The sequence below is a fragment of the Equus asinus genome, chromosome 10 (genome assembly GCF_041296235.1).
Source record: "Equus asinus isolate D_3611 breed Donkey chromosome 10, EquAss-T2T_v2, whole genome shotgun sequence".
Taxonomy (NCBI): domain Eukaryota; kingdom Metazoa; phylum Chordata; class Mammalia; order Perissodactyla; family Equidae; genus Equus; species Equus asinus.
In genome coordinates, this window is record NC_091799.1 from 48196945 (window position 1) to 48214896 (window position 17952).

At 51.5% G+C, this 17952-nt stretch overlaps 2 protein-coding genes across 12 annotated transcripts in view; one reads left to right on the forward strand and one right to left on the reverse strand.

The window, feature by feature from the left end:
- The window catches only part of TMEM8B (transmembrane protein 8B), a 28070-nt gene extending 21834 nt beyond the window's left edge, over positions 1-6236 (reverse strand). Inside the window, exons 1-4 of one of the 9 annotated variants that reach the window (XM_070519198.1) lie at positions 5884-6236; positions 5297-5375; positions 699-818; positions 125-332 (exon numbers count right to left, since the gene is read on the reverse strand). Coding sequence is in view for 6 of the 9 variants with exons in the window: in XM_014866033.3 (XP_014721519.3) it covers positions 125-332; positions 699-888; positions 5297-5828 (930 nt within the window). In the remaining 3 variants the exon portion in view is untranslated. Of the gene's footprint in view, positions 1-124; positions 333-698; positions 889-5296 lie in introns of all 9 variants that reach the window. The other 8 variants (XM_014866032.3, XM_070519196.1, XM_070519197.1 and 5 more) reach the window with 8 other exon arrangements.
- A 413-nt stretch (positions 6237-6649) lies between these two features.
- FAM221B (family with sequence similarity 221 member B) lies at positions 6650-14823 on the forward strand. Of its 3 annotated transcripts, none has more exons than XM_014866035.3 (6): positions 6650-6787; positions 8404-9235; positions 13476-13586; positions 13768-13965; positions 14156-14275; positions 14637-14823. In XM_014866035.3, exons 2-6 carry the CDS (start codon positions 8404-8406, stop codon positions 14672-14674), a joined length of 1299 nt encoding a protein of 432 aa, XP_014721521.2. In that variant the 5' UTR covers positions 6650-6787; the 3' UTR covers positions 14675-14823. The 3 variants fall into 3 exon arrangements, with proteins under 3 accessions (XP_014721521.2, XP_070375308.1, XP_070375307.1); XM_070519207.1 differs by having other exon boundaries at positions 8404-8947; XM_070519206.1 differs by lacking the exon at positions 14637-14823 and adding an exon at positions 14425-14562.
- The last annotated feature ends 3129 nt before the right edge of the window (positions 14824-17952 follow it).

Below are 17952 nucleotides of genomic sequence, written 5' to 3' on the forward strand. Positions count from 1 at the left end.
AAGCCCCCCTCATGCTGTTGCCCACCCTGGCACAAGGCTGGTGTGCCAGGTAGCCTGTGGGGGGAATTAAGCAGAGATGGAGAAGCAGCTCTGGCCTCTCCTTCCCTGGGCAGCATCAACCCACCTTGACAGAGATGTGGCCGTGGGCCTGGGGAAGGTGGGCAGCCAAGAACCAGTCCCCAGGTAAGGGGCTGCTGACGTTAAAGATGCCCGAGGTGCGGTTGGGCAGCGTCCAGCTGAGAGTCAGTGAGAAAACCCCAGGCACAGCCGTGTCCCCTGGGAAGTGTGTGTGCAGAGGATTGATGACAGGGGGTGCACCAGACCGGAAATACCTGGGGAACCAGAACAAGGAGAGGCGGAAAGCAGGCAACAGGGTAGGAGATGGGAAATGGGGAAAAGAAAGGAGAACTGTTACTCATCACCAGTAAAACAAGATTTCCTACACTGACACACACAACAAAGTAGTTCCAGGTTAGGGTCAGGACATATGGGGTAAAAGGTCAGCTCAGGCACTCACACAGTCAAACAGTAGTCAGGAAGTAGTCAGGAGACAGAGGTCTTGGCCCTCACTCAGTCATACTTCAATCTGGACAAGGGTCAGGGGTCAGAGTCAGAAGGTCAGTTTAGATACTGAAAGTCACACTTTAGTGTGGAAAGTGGTCTAGGTTGGAAGTAGGGGTCAAGAGTCAGACACTCACACAGTCACACTTTGGTCTGGGCAGTGGTCCCCAAAGGTCCCCCCCTGCTCCTTGAAGATGATGAGGTTCCAAACAGCCAGGAACGTATCCTCAGGAACGTGGAAGTGGAAGAGCTCAGCGCTGGCAAAGGAACGGAAGGGACTCAGCTTGCGGGGTGAGCAGGTGGAGTAGTCGGTCAGGAAGAGGCCTCCTGGGGAGCAGGGCGGGACAGAGGGCATTTCCATTACGCAGCAGGCATGCCAGGCTTCTCACCAGTAGCACCAACTTGACCAGTGCTCTCCTCTGAGCCAGGAACTGGGTCTCCTGCTGTCCTAGCCACCATCTGCTTTAATGCTTACAATGACCTTGGGGAAATGACCTATTGTTACAGATAAGGAAACAGAGGCTCACACCTTGACCAAACTAAGGATTCAAATCTAGATCTGTTTAAACCCAAAACCAGGACGCTTTACATGCCTGTCCCTCACTTAGAAGCCATTGTTTTCCTCTTACCAAGCCTAATAAAACAGAGGTGTGGAGGCCATGAGTACGTGTGTGTGTGTGTGTGTGTGTGTGTGTGTGTGTGTGTGTTGGTGTGGGCTCTCAGGCCACTGAGCAGGCTGGAACTCCACTGTGGGGCTCAGGAGTCAGCATGGATCTGTGGAACCTCCCTGTTTATTTTCTTCCCCTTTCTGTTCCCCTTGGTCAGGAGCAGTGAAAACCCTCAGAAGCTTCACAAGAGCTGTCTGTATACTGGCTCGGGGCAGGACGGGGAAGGGGAAAGTGTGGTCAGGCTGCAAGGGGCCTGCTGGGTGGCAAAGGCAAGGCCACCACGAGAGCCCCCAGGAGAGGAAGAAAGCCAAGTCATCAGGCCCTCGAGGATTCAAAATGAGCAACCAGAAGGCATTTCCCCAGAGGGAGGCCTAGTGAGGCAGTCAATTGGTGACCAGGTGGAATCTCAAACCACTTGGGAATATTCATATTCAGAGCAGGTGAGGGTGAGGGTGGGGGGGTCACTAACTGAAATGCCAAAATGCCAAATACCTAATTCTGGTTATTAGGAGCAGAGCCAAAGTGAGCAGGAAGTCTGGTATCAGCAGCTAGCCAGCCAAACCCATGGGAACCAGCTGAAGAGAAGAGAGTCCCAAATGGCAGGCAAAGTTCTGGAGAATCCGACTGCTCTGGAGACTTAAGACCAGCCCAGAGAAGCCCAGAAGGATGCCCCCAGGACAGGTGATAAGGTTTGGAACTCAAGCAACTTCAGGACGGGGTGGGATGGGGGGTGGGGGGCGGTGGTGGTGCACCCTGGAGGGGCGTTTTCAGCCAAGTAGGAAATACCCACAAGGCTTCCCTAGTCTGTCAACCTCCCTCTCTGGAAATGGGAGATATAACTTCAAAACTGAGGTATTTGAAACAACAGAGAAAGAGGCATCTGGGAAAAGGAGGCTGCTGAAGGAGGGAACACAGGCTAAGCTTGGCCCCACCAAACTGCAGCAGCCTCAAGAGTGACCCTGCAGAGAGCTGCCCTAAATAGGTAGATGCCACCGGCCCTAGATTGGCCTGTGCTCATCTTCAAATGCCATGGTTACAACCAAGGCCTACGCCCAGTTCAGGCCACATGCTTGGCCTCAACTGTCAGCAAGGAAGACCTGCCACCTTGCAAGGTGAGCAACTGCCCAGGATCCAGAGAGGCTCCCAGAGCAGCATTCAGAGAGCAGTGGCAATGTATCCAAGAAAGATGAAGGGAAACAAACCAACTGATGGGGAAGACAGGTTTCCTAGGAGCCCTGGCCGTGACAACCGGGAGGCAGAAAGCCAAGAGCTGAGTAGCCTGGATACTATTATTACAAGGAATCAGAGCTCTGGAGCACCCTCTGCTGGGGTTAGAGGAGGGCATCTCCTCCCCAAAGCTGGTACCAAGGATGGGCCATTGGATGGGACATTGCTGCTGTTAGGAAGGAATGTTGGCCAGGCCTCCAGTGCAGACCCTCAGAGACCTCGTGATGAAAAGCAGCTAACAACCTTTGGGAAACAACGGCTACAGACTAGCACGAAGAGCCCTGTGATTCAAAGGAATATGCTATGGGGAACTAGTTAAGACCCCTCCCCCACCAAAGTGGCCAGGGGCTACAGAGGTCACAGAATAGGTTGGTGGGAAAAGGGCGTGTTCAGCAGCTGGATGTGGTGTGAGGAAGCTAGAAGTTCCAAGGGCAGATGCTTGAGAAAGCATCCACAGCCCCATTCTCTCCAAGCTTTGATTTTGGGTTTTACCAGGGCCTGCAGACCTGAGTCCCAGAGGAAGCAGGAGTAAGACCCCAAGCTCAGATGAATCTATCCTAGATGCCCCAGTACTTCCAGATGAAGCAAGGTGATTCTCCACCATCACCTGAAAGACACACACACACACACACAGAGGCTGAGGCTGGCCCTGCAAGTGATGGTACTAGGTAGAATGAAAGGTCATTTCCTGGAATGGCAAGGCATGCCTGGGTTATGCACCTGCAGTGAGCTGAGCCCAAGGAAATGACCCAAGGATTGGGGTAGGACAAGAGACACAGGAATTACCTTCCATCCCTGAAATGAGATTGAAACCAACAATACACATTTACTCAGACTGACTGTGCTACGATGGTCCTGTGACACTGCCAGCCTCTCCTTGGGCAAAACCTATCACCACCACTAGGTCATAGAGCACCCCTGCAGGCCAGGCCACAGTTGCCAAGGCGGTGACAATTAACAGCACTAAGGGCAGCCCTGCCTGCAGTCGGGCCTATTCAGTGCTCTTTTCCAACTACATTACAATTCTCCCCAAAGCACCTGAACCTGCTTCTGGACAGTCATGTTTTAAACCACATCTTTCAGCATTCTACAGCTCTGTGGCTGTCAGTAACCCTCGTCCCCTAGCCAGCTCATGCTTGCTCAATGGGCTCTTGAACAAAGATGCCATGATGGCAGGGATGGAAGCTATGAATTGGGCTTAACAGCATGGACTCCCCCTCACCCAAACTGAAAAACTGACCTGGCTACTACCTCTGCTGAGTACCCAGTTTGCCAGCAGCAGAGATCCACACTAAGCCCCTCCATGGCTCCTTCCTTTAAGGAGTCAAGCTGGGGGAACACGGATTACTCATATATATATATATATAGTGGGAGGCACTCCACACTGCCTCCAACCAAGGAACTATCCACTTGGAAGGTGACACTTGAGTGATCTGTCTACAGGAGGAGCAGGAAGAGCTGAAGAGGAACATATGCGGGCCACAACATGAATCCTTCCCTTCACACAATAACACAGGCACTCAAAGGACCCAGAGGCTCACATGCACCCCACACAACACACATGTGCTGACACTCACCAACACACAAGCATGTACACACTGCACATGCCCAGCATTCCCACAGATCCCTCAGGTACACACACAGACACATAAGTGCCCAGGTACCAGTGAGCACACACACAGAGCTTGGACAGCTCTGCAGGACTGGTGACCTTTAGTATGCATTGGTCTCCTCAAGCTTGTACACTGAATCAGGCCCTGAGCTCACTGAGACCCAGCCCCCAACCCCAGCTGCTCTATTCGTTGTTATTGCCAAAGATCCCTCAGGCACATCTCCACCCTCTCTGAGTGCCACCGACCAGAGGTGGCTAGGGGTTGGGGCCATGAAGACCACAGTCATCTCCTTAGGATGGGGACATCTTTATGGCACATCTCCTACAGCCAGGACCCTCTCCTCCCCCCACACTCCACCCATTAAGAAGTTGGACTTCTCCCTCCCCTATCCGAACCACTTCTGCACTGGATGGTGGCCTTAGGCTGACAACTGGCATAGGAAGAACAGTTTGTGGATGAAGCCCCTTGTGGGCAGATAGGGGAGAGGCCAGGTTGTGCTTTGAGCCTTTCCCCACTTGGGTCTGTTTCCCTGTTAGGCATATATTGCAGCAAAAAAACCCCACTAGTATGGGATAGGAACTAGGAAACTGCCATTTACAAGTTGTATGACATTGGGCAAATTGCTTCCCTACTGAGCCTCAATTTCCCCATCTGTAAAAAGGCCTCTGAGTTTTAATGCTGCTCTAAAAGTGTCAGGAATTTTTCCCGGGCAAATAAAGCTTCTTTGGAACAAGATTCACTACAAGAAAAAAACTCATTATAATGATGACTAACCCATGTCCGTCTGCTAGATGTTATTTTCAAAACTGCATTCTTCACCCTGCTTTAATGCATGCCCAATATCTCAAAGGTATCACCTAGATCTTCCCACACTGGACCAGATGCTCTCTAGTGTGGGACTATGTCTCCCCCATCAAACTTCACAAGCAGGAGCAAGACGTCCTTGGAAAAGCAAGAGTCAAAGTGTGATCAGGATGGTCACTAGGAAAGAAAAGCTTGGAGTCTCTGTCCTAGGGACTACTGGCCGCCTGCTGAGCCTCAAGCCCACAGTTACTTCTCTTCTGACCCTCCCAACTCCTCTCACTTGTGTCAGACCTTCTCCCTATTGCTCCCCACTTCTTCCCAGTGATCTAGTTGCCCAGGTCCCACCTCTCCTGAATCCCTCTAACCCGCCCCTCCCTTCCAGAACCCCATCCCTGCCTCAGTCTTTCCTGCTTCTGCACTCACCAGCCCCTGGGCCAAGGACAGAGAAGAGCATGAGCAGCAACAGGGCTGGCGGCAGCTGGAGCCCAGACCTGACTCGAGGCTGGGAGAGGGGCAGGGTATGAGAGAGAGGGGTGGGTAGTGGGAGAGACTTGGGTAAACACAGAGATGAGGGCAAAGGCTCAAATAATGGGTTGGACTGGGCTGGACACTGGGGCTTAAACAAGGGAAGCGAATGGGATGGAAGAAGGGGCCGTGATGAGGACTGGAGCAAGGGCAGGGGTTGGGCCCGGGACTTAAGCAAACACTGGGAATGGGTTTGAGATACGGGTTGCGCTGGGATTTGTGACAGGAGGTGGAACAAGGCCAGAGGCGGGGATGGGGGCCAGGCCAGGGACTGGGACTGGAGGGGGAGCCTGGGTTGGGACCCGGATCTGGGCATTCGCTGGGACCCAGGCCTGGGCCGGGACCCATTTGGGAAGCGGGGCAAGGGCGGGGCCGGGGGCCAAGGTCTGGATTGGGATAGGACGAGGCGCCGGGACAAGGGCTGGGCCATGGCCCGGGGCGGGGGCGGGGCCGGACAGGCCAGCGCGGGCGCTCGCAGAGCTGACCCGCGGCTCCGCTCCCCACCCCTGCGGGGTGGCCTCCGCTCTCTCGCGGGCCCGGGGCCGGGTCGGGCCGCTGGGGCCGGTCTGGGGACCTGGGTAGGAGTTCAGGCCTGGGCGACTCCGGGCTGTGCTGGACCGGCGATAACCAGGCCCCGCGGCGGCGGTCTGGGCCTGACGACGTTGACGCTCCGCCCCTCGACCAGTTCGATTGGTCCCTCTCAGGAAAGCCCGCCTCCTGCCCTATTCTATTGGCCTTAAACTTGGTCCTGCTGGGCTCCGAGGACAGACTCCGCCCCTGCCCAGCTACCCGAGCCCCTGCCTTTCTCACCCCAACCGCGGAGCCCCGACGCCGGGTCAGATCCTCACGGCCCCCACCTACCGCCCCACCGACATCTCACAGAAACCCTACAGAGACTCACACAAACCCAGACACCACGGGCGTCCCCACAGATGTCCCCGAGACTGTCACAGAGATCCTGCAAACCCCCTTACAAGAAGTGAACCTTCTAGGTTCGTCCTGTCTGAGTCTGATGCAGCCCCCTCAGGAGACCTCACCCACCCGGCAGATGACCAGACTGCTGTTAGCACTGAGACTACTGGGCGTTCCGGTTGCCCCGGTGACAGATCCCTCCTCTCCCGGCCCAAGTTCTAGAGGCCTCAGTCAAGCTCCTCCCTCATCGTCCCCGGACCCCCTTGTCCCTCCTCCTCCCAACCTTCCCCAGATCTGGCCAGAGCTCCTTTGCGAATTTCTGCAGATGTCCAGGTCCCCTTCCCAAGTCGTAGACCTGCAGGCAAGGCCGCTGACCACACAGCGCCGGCAGCTGGGGCTCAACGTCACCCGGGAGCCTTCCCTCCCTCAGGGCTAACCTGACTTAAGGACTTGTAACAATCAAGCCAAAGCCTAGAGGTACGTCGTTTCTCCAAGGTCCCTCCTCCAAACCCTCATCCCACTCCCCTCCTAACACCTTCTGTCCCTTCCCACCTAAGTCGGATCCCCTCCCATTCTCTACTTTTCAAACTCCACCCCCCCCCCCCCCCCCCCGACGTTTCTCCGCCCGGTTCCCTCCTCCCCTTCTTCCCCTTCCTCTCCCATCCTCTGGTGCTTCACCCTCAGGTCCCTTTTTCCTCTTTCTGAACGTCTGATCATTTTCCTCCCCATCATCCTACCTCTCCCCCTGCTTCCTGTCCCAAGCTTCCCTTTGGAAAGATTCTGATGCGCTTAAGTGATGTATTTAGTATCTCTGGAGCATGGGGGGAAAGTAGGGAGCAGGGAGGGTTAAGGCTGGAATCCTTAGGCAGTGTTGCAAATGATGACAGGCCTTGAATGTCAGAGCCAAGAAGTGTGGACTTAATCCTTAGGCTGAGTCACTGAGTGTTTTTAAGCAAGTTTTAAACTGTTAAGTTTGCATGCTAAAAAGATCTCAATTGGGTCACTAAGGAGAACTGATTTCTTTTGGACATCCGTCCACAATAAATTAGGCACACCTTGCTCCCCACAGCATCCTGGGCTCACCCCAGCACAACACCAACTCTTTTTTATTGTCATTTTGGTTAACCTGTCTCCTTCCCAGATTCTTTCAACTGAGTCCAGTGCTTAGCACAGTGCCTGAGTAAAAGTGGAAGATTAGGCTCTTTTTAAAAGTGTAAGTTACATAAATCAATGAAAGAATGGGTGAGTGGATTAACATGCTGGGGAAGGTGGCAGATGGGCAAAGTTATTACATAATCCAGGTAGGAAAATGATGAGAACTTGAACAAAAATGGAGGGAAAGGAGAGCAGAGAATGGATTTGGGGGATATTTAGAAGATAGGAAATGCAGTCCTTGGTACCTATTTGAAGACGAGGGCTGAGGGGAAAGGAGAAGACTAGGAGAATTCCCAGAGTTCAGTTTTCATGCCCTGTGGGACATCCATTTAGTGATATCCAGCAAGCAGTTGGGTATGAGTGTGAAGTACAAGGATTTAAAGAGGTCTGAGCTGGAAATATGGGCTTAGGAGTCATCAGCATGTAGCTGGAAGCAGTCGAAGCCTTGAACATGAATGACATCAAGGGAGGATGTATGTGGTCCTTAGACAAAACTAGACTATAGTCGGGGCCCTGCCTAAGGCATGTGGCATACTCCTGCACTCTTGGGAGCAAACCCCCATTTTGGCTTGGTACTCCAGTCTCTAGACCTCCACAGCCTTACCCCCATGGTCCTAAGGTATGCCTAGGACCCTGCTCTTGGACTGGCCAAGTTGCTATGTTCAGCTTCCCTCCTGGGTCATGGTCCTCTGCTACCATCTACTGATGGGATTCTGACTGCTTCAGCTCCTTCACAACCCAGAGCAACGTGCCATGTGGGGTTTGGGCACATGGGTGAACCTCCTGGCACCATATCCTGACCCAGAGCTCATCCTGCTTCCCCTTATATCTCAGGTGCACTGAGAACCCTATCCTAATTCCATAACTCCCTGTGAACCCTGACTTGCAGACCCTCCAATCCCCACCTAATGAAAACTCTTACCCTATTCTACCACTAGATGGAAGCAGACGAGGTCACAGAAGAGCCTCATACCACCATGGATGCAGAGGAGCACCCCTCTTCAGAGAACCCCCCTGCCAAGGACTCACAGGGGCCCCCTATCCATGAAACCCCTTTGGAGCCTGCCATCTCTGAGAACTCTTTAAACCACTCTGTCTCTGAGATCTCCTTGGAGACCCTTATCCCTGAGACCCCATTGGAGACTCACATCTCTACGGTCCCAGAGAAAGAGCTTACTTTTCATACCTCATCAGTAGACCATGTCCCTGTGTCTTCCTCTGATGCTCTGAATGAAGACCTCTTCTCTGAGACTTCCTCCAGTGAGGTCTCATGGACAAAGAAGTCCATCCAGACCTCTGAATCTGAGATCCTTCAAAAGGACTCCCTTTCAGGCCCTTCTGCCCAGGTCCACCGGGACATAGCAGAAAAGAGGGAAGAGCAAGGAGAGGATAAGGAAGGGGTGGATGCCACTGCCAGCACCCCTCACACAGCTCAGCCTGCACACCTACTGGGCAAGAAGAAGGGGAAGAAAGGAGTTAGCCGTAATTGTTCCTGCCCTTTTCCACATTCTTATCACTGTCTCTCACCTGCCCCAGGAGGAGGGGATTTGGGTTACTCTTTGACCTTGCCCCTTCTCTTAGTTTTAGGCCTCCTCACTTCCCCTGGGTTATTCAGCCCTCCCTTCCTAGGTTACACAGTCCACCCAGTGGTCCCTGCTAAGGCAGAGTTGGTGGAAGTGGCTAAAGCAATGCAAAGAGAGAAGTTTGGTGCTCAGGTGAATCATCTTTTCCAGTGGGAGAAGAATGCAGCCCTTAACGCCAGGCAGATAGGTGAGCCCAGGTAGCCTTTCAGAGGCCTGCGACAGGCCCATGGTCATCCTCCAATCCAACAGAATCTGGAAACCTACCCATTCAATGGATAGCTGCCCCTTGTGGAAATGGCAATGACACCTGCCTAGAATCTCGAGGAGAGCAGGCAGGTGGGCCAAGGTGGATGGCATGGATGCAAACAGAAATTGGGGATATTCATATAAAGCAAAGGTAGGGACAGGTGACTGAACAAAAATTGTTAAAAACGGAAGGGCCACAGGCCAGCCCCAGATCTGGGGCTCAGATAGCCTGCACCAACAGACCCTAAGGCAGAGATGGCCCAGGACCCTGGACAGTCTTCAGGAAACTTGTTGCTCTGACATGGCACAAGGCCTTGGTCCCCTCCGTGGAACTCCATTAAAAGGCCGTCCCCCGGGGCCAGCCCGGTGGTGCAGTGGTTAAGTTTGCACGTTCCGCAGAGGAAGATGGGCACGGATGTTAGCTCAGGGCCAGTCTTCCTCAGCAAAAATAGGAGGATTGGCAGTAGTTAGCTCAGGCCTGATCTTCCTCAAGGAGAAAAAAGAAAGAGAGAGAGAGGAAAAAAAAGCCTGTCACCCCTGCTGCGGGACCCATGATCACCTGGATACTCAAAAGCTGAGTCTCCTCACCAAAGAGGAGAGTCGTATCTTCTAGCCCTGTTGATTCCCAGTCTTAGCCTGGAATTAGTACCCTTGACAGTCCTGTTAGTGGCATGCTGTGCTTATCTGTGTCTATATATAAAGGGTGTGCAGATGTCCTGTGTGAAAACACGCCCTCCTGTGTGTGAGCACGTGTACCTGTGTCACTGAACTTTATATCTATAGAGACGACCTTCAGTAAGAGGGCCACTCTGACCTGCTGTGAGGATTCTCGGGTTTCTAGACCGAATTCAGTAGATGTCTCTGTGTTTATTTTGGTCTTTCTTACTTTCTTTCCCCTTATGATGGGAGTGGAGTTATGTAGAAACTAGCTTGGTCTAAAGACAACCAGGTAATTCTATGTCCTATCCCTCCTCCACGGAATTTGCTTTCCTCATTCCCATGCAGGGACCCGCCCCCTCCCCTCCGGCCAAGAAAGTCCCAGCGATCTCATTTGCTTCTCAGTCTCAGTCCAGGCATGGAGACAGCTTTGTTGGCTTATTTTAATATCTCCTGGCGCTCTGGTTCTTCTTGCAAATGCAGTGTCTGTTCAGTCCCCTCATTCTCCTTCTGAGAACTTCCTGTCTGCTCCCCACTCTTCAAGGCCACTGCAATTCTTCAGACTGAACTTCTTCATTTTCCTGTTTAAACAGGCATTTCTATACAGAAATTTGTGTCATTCAAGCCTGAACAAAGATATTTGGGGTTCCCTTCTAATATTGGGGACCTTGAGTCGCTGGAGAGTCAGTATATGTGCTGTGTAGAGAAATATCCAATGTGAACTTTTCTTTCATTGTTCAACATTTATTGAGCACCAAGTATGTGCCAGGCACTGAGCTAGCTGTTGAGATGGCAGTGCGTGCTGGTGGGGTGTCAAAGACAAAATCCCTCAAATAATTTGCACTCTATGAGAGACATCAAGAAGTGAAAGGACAACTCTAATCCATTCTAATGATTGCTATGGTTGAGGTCAGCCCAGGGTGCTGCATGAGTAGAGAGAAGGGGCATCCAGTCGTGGGGGCTCGAGGAACAAGCCTTGGAAGGGATGGCTTCCCAGCTGAAATCTGTAAGCTAAGGAAGAAGAGCGGCCAGGTAAAAAGTGGTGAGGTGAGACAGGACAGGGCCAGGCACCGGGAGGGAATGGTGAGCAACGCAGTATGCCTGCTGCAGAGCGTGGGCAGAGCAGCCTGGTTCAGCTCTGGCAGGGCAGAATCGCTCAGGCATTTCGCTGCCAAGCTCAAAAGTTGGGATTATATCCTGAGGGCAACAGAGAGTCACTAGGAGATTTTAAATGACATGAACAGTTTTGTGTTTTTGAAAGATCACTCTGGCAGTAGGGTAGACTGGAGACAGGAAGACGACACTATGGGGCACTGGTAATAATCCACATGAGAAGTGGGCGGATGAAGGCGGAGAGAAGTAGACAGATTCAAGTAATGCTAAGAAGGTAAACTGAGCTTTTCATCATTGGATGTGTAGGATAAGAGAGAGGGACATGCCTGGAATGACATCTAGGTTTTTGGCTTAAGTAACTGATTGGATGATGATGCCCTTAACTAAATGCCTAAAACAGAGTAGATGCTTGAACAGAGGACAAAGGATGAGGGCCAGGTTTGGAATGATTGGATATAACACATCTGAAGTGCTCATGGAACATGCTGGTGAAAGAGTCTAGTAGACAGCTGGCTATATGCGTCTGAGGCTCAGGAGAGAGGTCTGGGCTAAAGACATCATGTAAAGACAGCTGTATGTTGTATGGTGACAGTCTAAGCATAAAGAGATGTTATCATGCAAATGTGATTATGTGAACGTGGAATGGACTGTGTTGCACAGGGTCAAAATGGCGTCCCAGATAATGTCTCCTCCCCCTGCCAGTCATTGTCCACTCATAACAGGAAGACGATTTGGAATCAGGGAAGAGAGTGGAGGGCCCGACTCTGGAATACAGCCAGATGTCAAGTGTCCCACTTTAAGGGCCCTGACACCTGTACTAGAGTCTGAGGTGTAGTTGCCAGTCTCCCTGTACAAAGTCCAGTCATCTTCATCTGAAAGCTGGGCACTGACTCCCACATCATTGCGTGGACTGGACTCTCCCAGGTTCTCAGGCTGGGCCTTGATCTATGGGCACGGACCCTCATTCACCTCCACACCTCACCTGATCATCTAGTGTATCCTGCTACTCTGGACAGAGTTCAGAATTCCTTTAGTGGAATCCTGGCCCCCACCCACCCCATTGTGACTCTGCCTACCCTGCACTTTCAACCAAGCCTCCCTGGTGTAATGGGGAAGGCACTACAGGCTGCCAGTATCAAGACGGAAACTGCAAAGCCAAAAGCCACATCTGGACAGGGTTTAGACCCTGAGGGACCATGGGTAAGACAAGAAAACTTAGTCTGACAAGTAGGCACAGAATTGTGGATTGTGGCCTTGGCCAGAGTCAAAGAACAGAGGACCCTTAACTCTTTCTCATCCTCCTTATGGAACTTCAGGGTTATGCCTGGAATAGTGGGTCTCTTTTCCTTCCTGAAGGAATTTGCTCATTCGCTTATTCAGTCAAGCAGTCTGTGTTCTCTGGGCACCTATTTTGTGCCAGGCCCTGTGCTGGGACTAGAGATATAAATGAAAAGGCAGGAATACAAGTTATCAGTCCATTATAATGCATTGTACTGTGATAAGAATAGCACACAGTGCCATGGAAGGAAAGAGGAGGGGCCCCTAGACAGACAGGAGAAGTCAGGGACAACTTTTTGGTGGAGGTGACGCTTCACTGCAGCCTTTAAATGGGAATAAGAGTCCTACAGCTGAAGGTCCCACTCCATAGGGACTCATACAGGACTCTTGGCTAGAAGTAGGGGTACTCTCAGCTCTCATGGAGGATGAGAAAATCTGAGTGGGAAGTGCTCTCTGGTTCTCCTCCCACATTTACACCTACTCCTTTCTCCTGAGCCTTGGAGAGCCAAGGGCAGCCCTTCTCAAGTTCATAGAGGGCATTAGTTCAATCACACCGGGAACACAGAAGAGAAGTCTGGTGTCAACCTGGAGAAGGGCTGCTCCTGGCCCGAGCGCTGCCCAGCCTCCTCCTCCTCTTCAGGTCTCTTCAACAACCTTGCTCCTTAGGAGCCAATCCCCACCATCTACTCTACACCTGGCCAATCATCTTCCCTTTCCCTCACCTCAGACACTTCAAGGAAACAAAGTTGAGTTTTGTCTGTGGGGAGGAGATGAGAATCCCCACAGTCACAGAAAACTCAGTGAGATTCATGCTCATCTCCACACAAAATTTCATTACTAATCTTCCTGTTCAGAAATTGGAGACTGTCTTCAGTCATCTCTGACAGGCGGACAGAGACGGAGTGGATCCTAGGGCGGGAAGGGGACTGAAAACACTCATGGGACAATGAGAAAACCTTGAGGAACAGAATCTAAAGGGGTAGGGATGAGGACTTGTGGGTGGAGAGGAATACACCTGGGGGGAGAGGTGAGCCCCGCACCCCCACCCCAAGGAGATAGGTGAGAACACCTGGGAGAGCTTAGGCTATTTTTCCTTCTCACTTTTCCTAACTACACCATCCCTCCACACCCAGGCCTCTACATTGGCTGGCGCTGCCCCCACTATCTATGGGATTGTTTCCGGATTGGGGAGGAGTCCAAGTGCTTTTGTGGACACTTGTTGAGAGAGCACCAGATAGTCTCAGGTAGGGAACTGACCAGCCCGGGTGGGTGGGGAGGGATAACTGCACTCTGTCATGTGTCAGGATGGATGAGAGAAAGGCGGGGGGGGGGGGAGGGGGGGGTATATGTGGGAAGGGCTGGCATGGGAAGGCCAGACCCTATCAGGTCCTGGCGTAATCCTACCAACCATCCGCATTCCCATAGACATATCCGTGCCCTGCAATGTGGGTCAGTGCCGCTGCCTCATGTTCTGCTTTATTCCATCACGCCCGGAGGAGGTGGGTGAGTTCTGGCTCAAAAGACGGGCCACCTTTGACCCCAAGGCCTGGAGAGCCCAATGTCGCTGTAAACACAGCCACGAAGACCACTCAGCTATCGGGTCCCATCCCTGCAGGGTCAAAGGTACCTTCCAGAGCAAGGGGAGTACAGGGGTGGGCAGGGGTGGGGATAGGATTCAAATAGTTTGGGGGCAAGGATGGGGGAGCTGGGAGGAGGGATGGGTTTGTGGTTGGTGAGCAAGAGATGAGAATATAGTCAGCCCATGGGTGAGCCCAAATTCTCTATACTTTTCTTGGCTGCCCCCTTGCCCTAGGCTGTTGCTGCAACTGCTTCGAGTCTAATTTCCTCTGCGCGGCCTGTGACCGGCGCTGGGAGGAACATGAGACTTTCTTTGAGACTGAGGGGACCCGGCGACGAGGAAGGAAGCCTCACTGTGAGGGGTAGCCTGGGACAGGGGGCCACTCCAGGGTCTGTAGTCAGAAGGCCAGGCAAGAAGGCACTCCCTCCCTCAACCAGCCCCTCCTGGACTACCTCATTCCCTCACCGCCCACATCCCACACCTGCACTGGTTTCCGCCCCCAGGAGGAGACTAAGTACCTTTTGCAGAGATGCCTGCCCTCCAAGAAGCCATCATCAGCAACTCTAACTATGAGACCCTACAGAAGCAGGAGCCCTCTGGCCATCCCAGCTCCCACCCTACTCCCCCTGGGCTCCCTGGCCCACACAGCCTCAGGCCTGGCCCTACATCTGACCCCTGTACCTGACGCTTTCACCTCTACTCTTCCCTCCTCCAGGGACAAATACGGTCAACACCTGGCGCAGGCCTCTGTGAGCCTGGCCCAGATGAGCAATAAAAGGGGAAGCCGCTGGAATCTGACCTGGCTCTGTATGGGGCAGACAGGGCCCAGCCCAGGAACCTTAGAGTCAGCACCTATTGGGGGCGAACAAGAGTACCAGGCACGAGAAAGTCTGGATCCAGCCATCTGCCTCCACTACACCTACATTTAGGCTCCAGCTCTGGCATCAGAAGGAGAGAGGGGCTTCAAGGAAGCCAAGGAGAGAGGGGGTTTCAAGAAGGATAGAGTAAGCAGTGATGTTAGATGCAGCTGGGGGCTCCAGTAAGATAAAGACTGAAGCGTCCATTGGATTTTGCAGTTAGAAGTCTTTGGGGACATCAGAGAGTGTACTTTCAGTGGTGCAGTGGAGGCAGAAACCAAACAGCAGTAAATTTGAAGGAGTTTCTTTAAGATGCAGGAGAGAGAAGTCAGACAATTTCCTGAGGGAGACGTGGAAGTATTTTTTAGGAGGGAAAAAGGGAAGGGGCCAGTAGATAAAAATACCTTAAAGGATGCAGAAGAGAAAGAGAGATGCCTGGTGAGACAAGATCCCAGAGACGGAGGGGGGAGATGAGATCCAGGCAGAGGTGAAGGGATTTGCTCTGGACAGGAGAAACACCACTTCCTAAGACCAAGAGGAAGGAAGGAAGAAAGGATGGGGCTATGGGACTACATCAAACTAAAAAGCTTCTGCACAGCAAAGGAAACCATCAACAAAACGAAAAGACAACCTGACAATTGGGAGAAGATATTTGCAAACCATATATCAGATAAGGGGTTAATATCCAAAATATACAAAAAACTCATACATCTCAACAACAAAAAAACCAATAACCCAATTAAAAAATGAGCAAAAGATCTGAACAGAGACTTCTCCAAAGAAGATATACAGATGGCCAACAGGCATATGAAAAGATGCTCAACATCATTAGCTATTAAGGGAATGCAAATCAAAACTACCATGAGGTATCACCTCACTCCAGTCAGAATGGCTATAATTAACAAGACAGGAAACAACAAACGGTGGAGAGGATGTGGAGAGAAGGGAACTCTCATACACTGCTGGTGGGAGTGCAAACTGGTGCAGCCACTGTGGAAAGCAGTATGGCGTATCCTCAGAAAATTAATACCATATGATCCAGCTATTCCACTGCTCGGTATTTATCCAAAGACCTTGAAAACGCAAAGGCATAAAGATACCTGCACCCCTATGTTTATGCAGCATTATACACAATAGCCAAGACTTGGAAAGGATGGGGCCTTTACTGAGCTGCAGACAGCAGGATCTTGTGGAAGTTCCCCTGTGAAGTAGGAGACGAGGTCAGTTGCTGGTGAGGGAGGAAAGGAATAAGAGTGGGGAGTAAGAGACGGGAAGAAAGTGGTGACGGTTTGGGAAGGCTATTGTGGGGAACTGGAAAAAATCTGATCAGTAGGTAGTGGAGGATTTAGGTACAGGTGCGAAGCGGGAACTCAGAGAAGCAAAGAAGCAAAATATTTAGCTTAATCAGTGGTGATGGGAGGGTATTGGGGAGGATGATCAGGGAAATAAGGCCAAAGAAGGCAGCTTGAGGATGCGGAGGGAAAGAAAGTGAAGCCAGGAAGCAACTGACAGATTGAAAAAAGGAGCAGTCAAAGTAACAGAAAGCAGCACAGTGTAGGGGTGAGAGCTGAAGTGCAGGAGACAGTGGTCAGAACCTGCAGGGCATCGCAGCTTTCAGATGAGAGCAGCTGAAAGTGACCACAAGGGCTTGGAGTAGAGAAGACTGTGGGCCGTGGCCAACATCAGTGAATGTAGGGGAGTGACTAGGAAGCCCATAGGTGATTCTTATGGGAAGTTGGAGATCCTGACACTAATGGGCTCTGTGATTCTAGGCAAGTCACTTTCCCTCTCTGGGCCTCAGTTTCCAGATCTGTAAAATAGGAATAATCTCTTCACTACCTGCTCTTTATGAGAACCCATAGAAATAACCAGCTTCAAAGTGCTTTGCACTCACCTACTCCTCCTGGCTAGTTTCCTTCCTCTTTCTAGATCCCAGCTCCTCTCTTGCCTTTCTCCAGAGCAGCTCTAGGGGCTGCTGCTGCCCCAGAGGCACTGTAGGGAACTGCAGCCTCTGGGGCACAGAGAAAACGCCAGTCTACATTTCCTCACATTTGAGGAGGCCGCCTATCCTTCCAAGGGAAGGAATACAACCTAGACTGCTGGAACTCCTGGGGGAAATTACAGGGTCAATGTCTGCCCTTTGGAGGAGAAAGGACTCTTTAACAATAATATGACTATACAAAAGAATCGGTATTCTCTCAAGAAGCGGAGTTCCTCCTTCCTGGTTATATGCAATTAGCGCACTAAAACTAACTCAACTAATAGTCAACAACAGAGGAATGATTACTATGATAAACTCATTCAAGGAAGTATTACACAGCCATTACAAAGTATATTTACATAGATTAATAATATGGAAAATTGATTGTAAGTGGCTGAATAAGAATATGCAATACATATGTATTATATATTGTGAAAGGAAATGAAACACCAAACGTCATTCATTTATTGAGCGCCTATGTGTGTCAGGCCATGTGCTTAAAAAAAAAAGCCTAAAGATACAATGGTGACTTTTGTCCTGTGTGTTAAACTTCAGACTAAAACTTACCTGGTGTGAGTATGTTAGCATTTTATGACCCCATGTTTCATCTGTCAAAAATATATATATTCCAGCAGAACGAAATAAACTTCTGACAGAGCCACGACGCACTTCCCTTGTCCTTCAAACCCGGATTCCTGCAAATGCCAGGCACAGAGCTAACCGTATCACACACCTTTTCTGATTAGGAAAGGACGCTTGGACACATTCTCCTTTGCTTATTAGTCGTGGGGCAGAGATAGGATACTTCTGCGCCCTCATTAAAAAAAAAAAAAAAAAATGCAAAAAACGCCCTAAAAACGAACTGCAGAACCTTTCCTCTTGGATTGAACATGTTAACAAGAACATAAACGAAGTAGGAACTGCCCTTAGATGAGTAAGTTAAAATCTTTGAAACGCTCAAGGGGCTGAAACTGCCCGTGTGGTACGCTGGGTATCTATCCCACCGGTTAAAAAAGACGCCCTCCCAGTTCACCTTCAGCGCGCGCGCCCCGCGTCCCCACCGCCCGTTTCCTCCGGGACCCAAGGCCTCGAGTCCAGGGCTCCGGTGGCCCCCGGGCCAGTCAGCGCCGAGGGCCCCAGAACCGCGCCTGCTCCCGGCCAAGGCGCGGGAAGGGCCTCCGGAACCCGGGCCC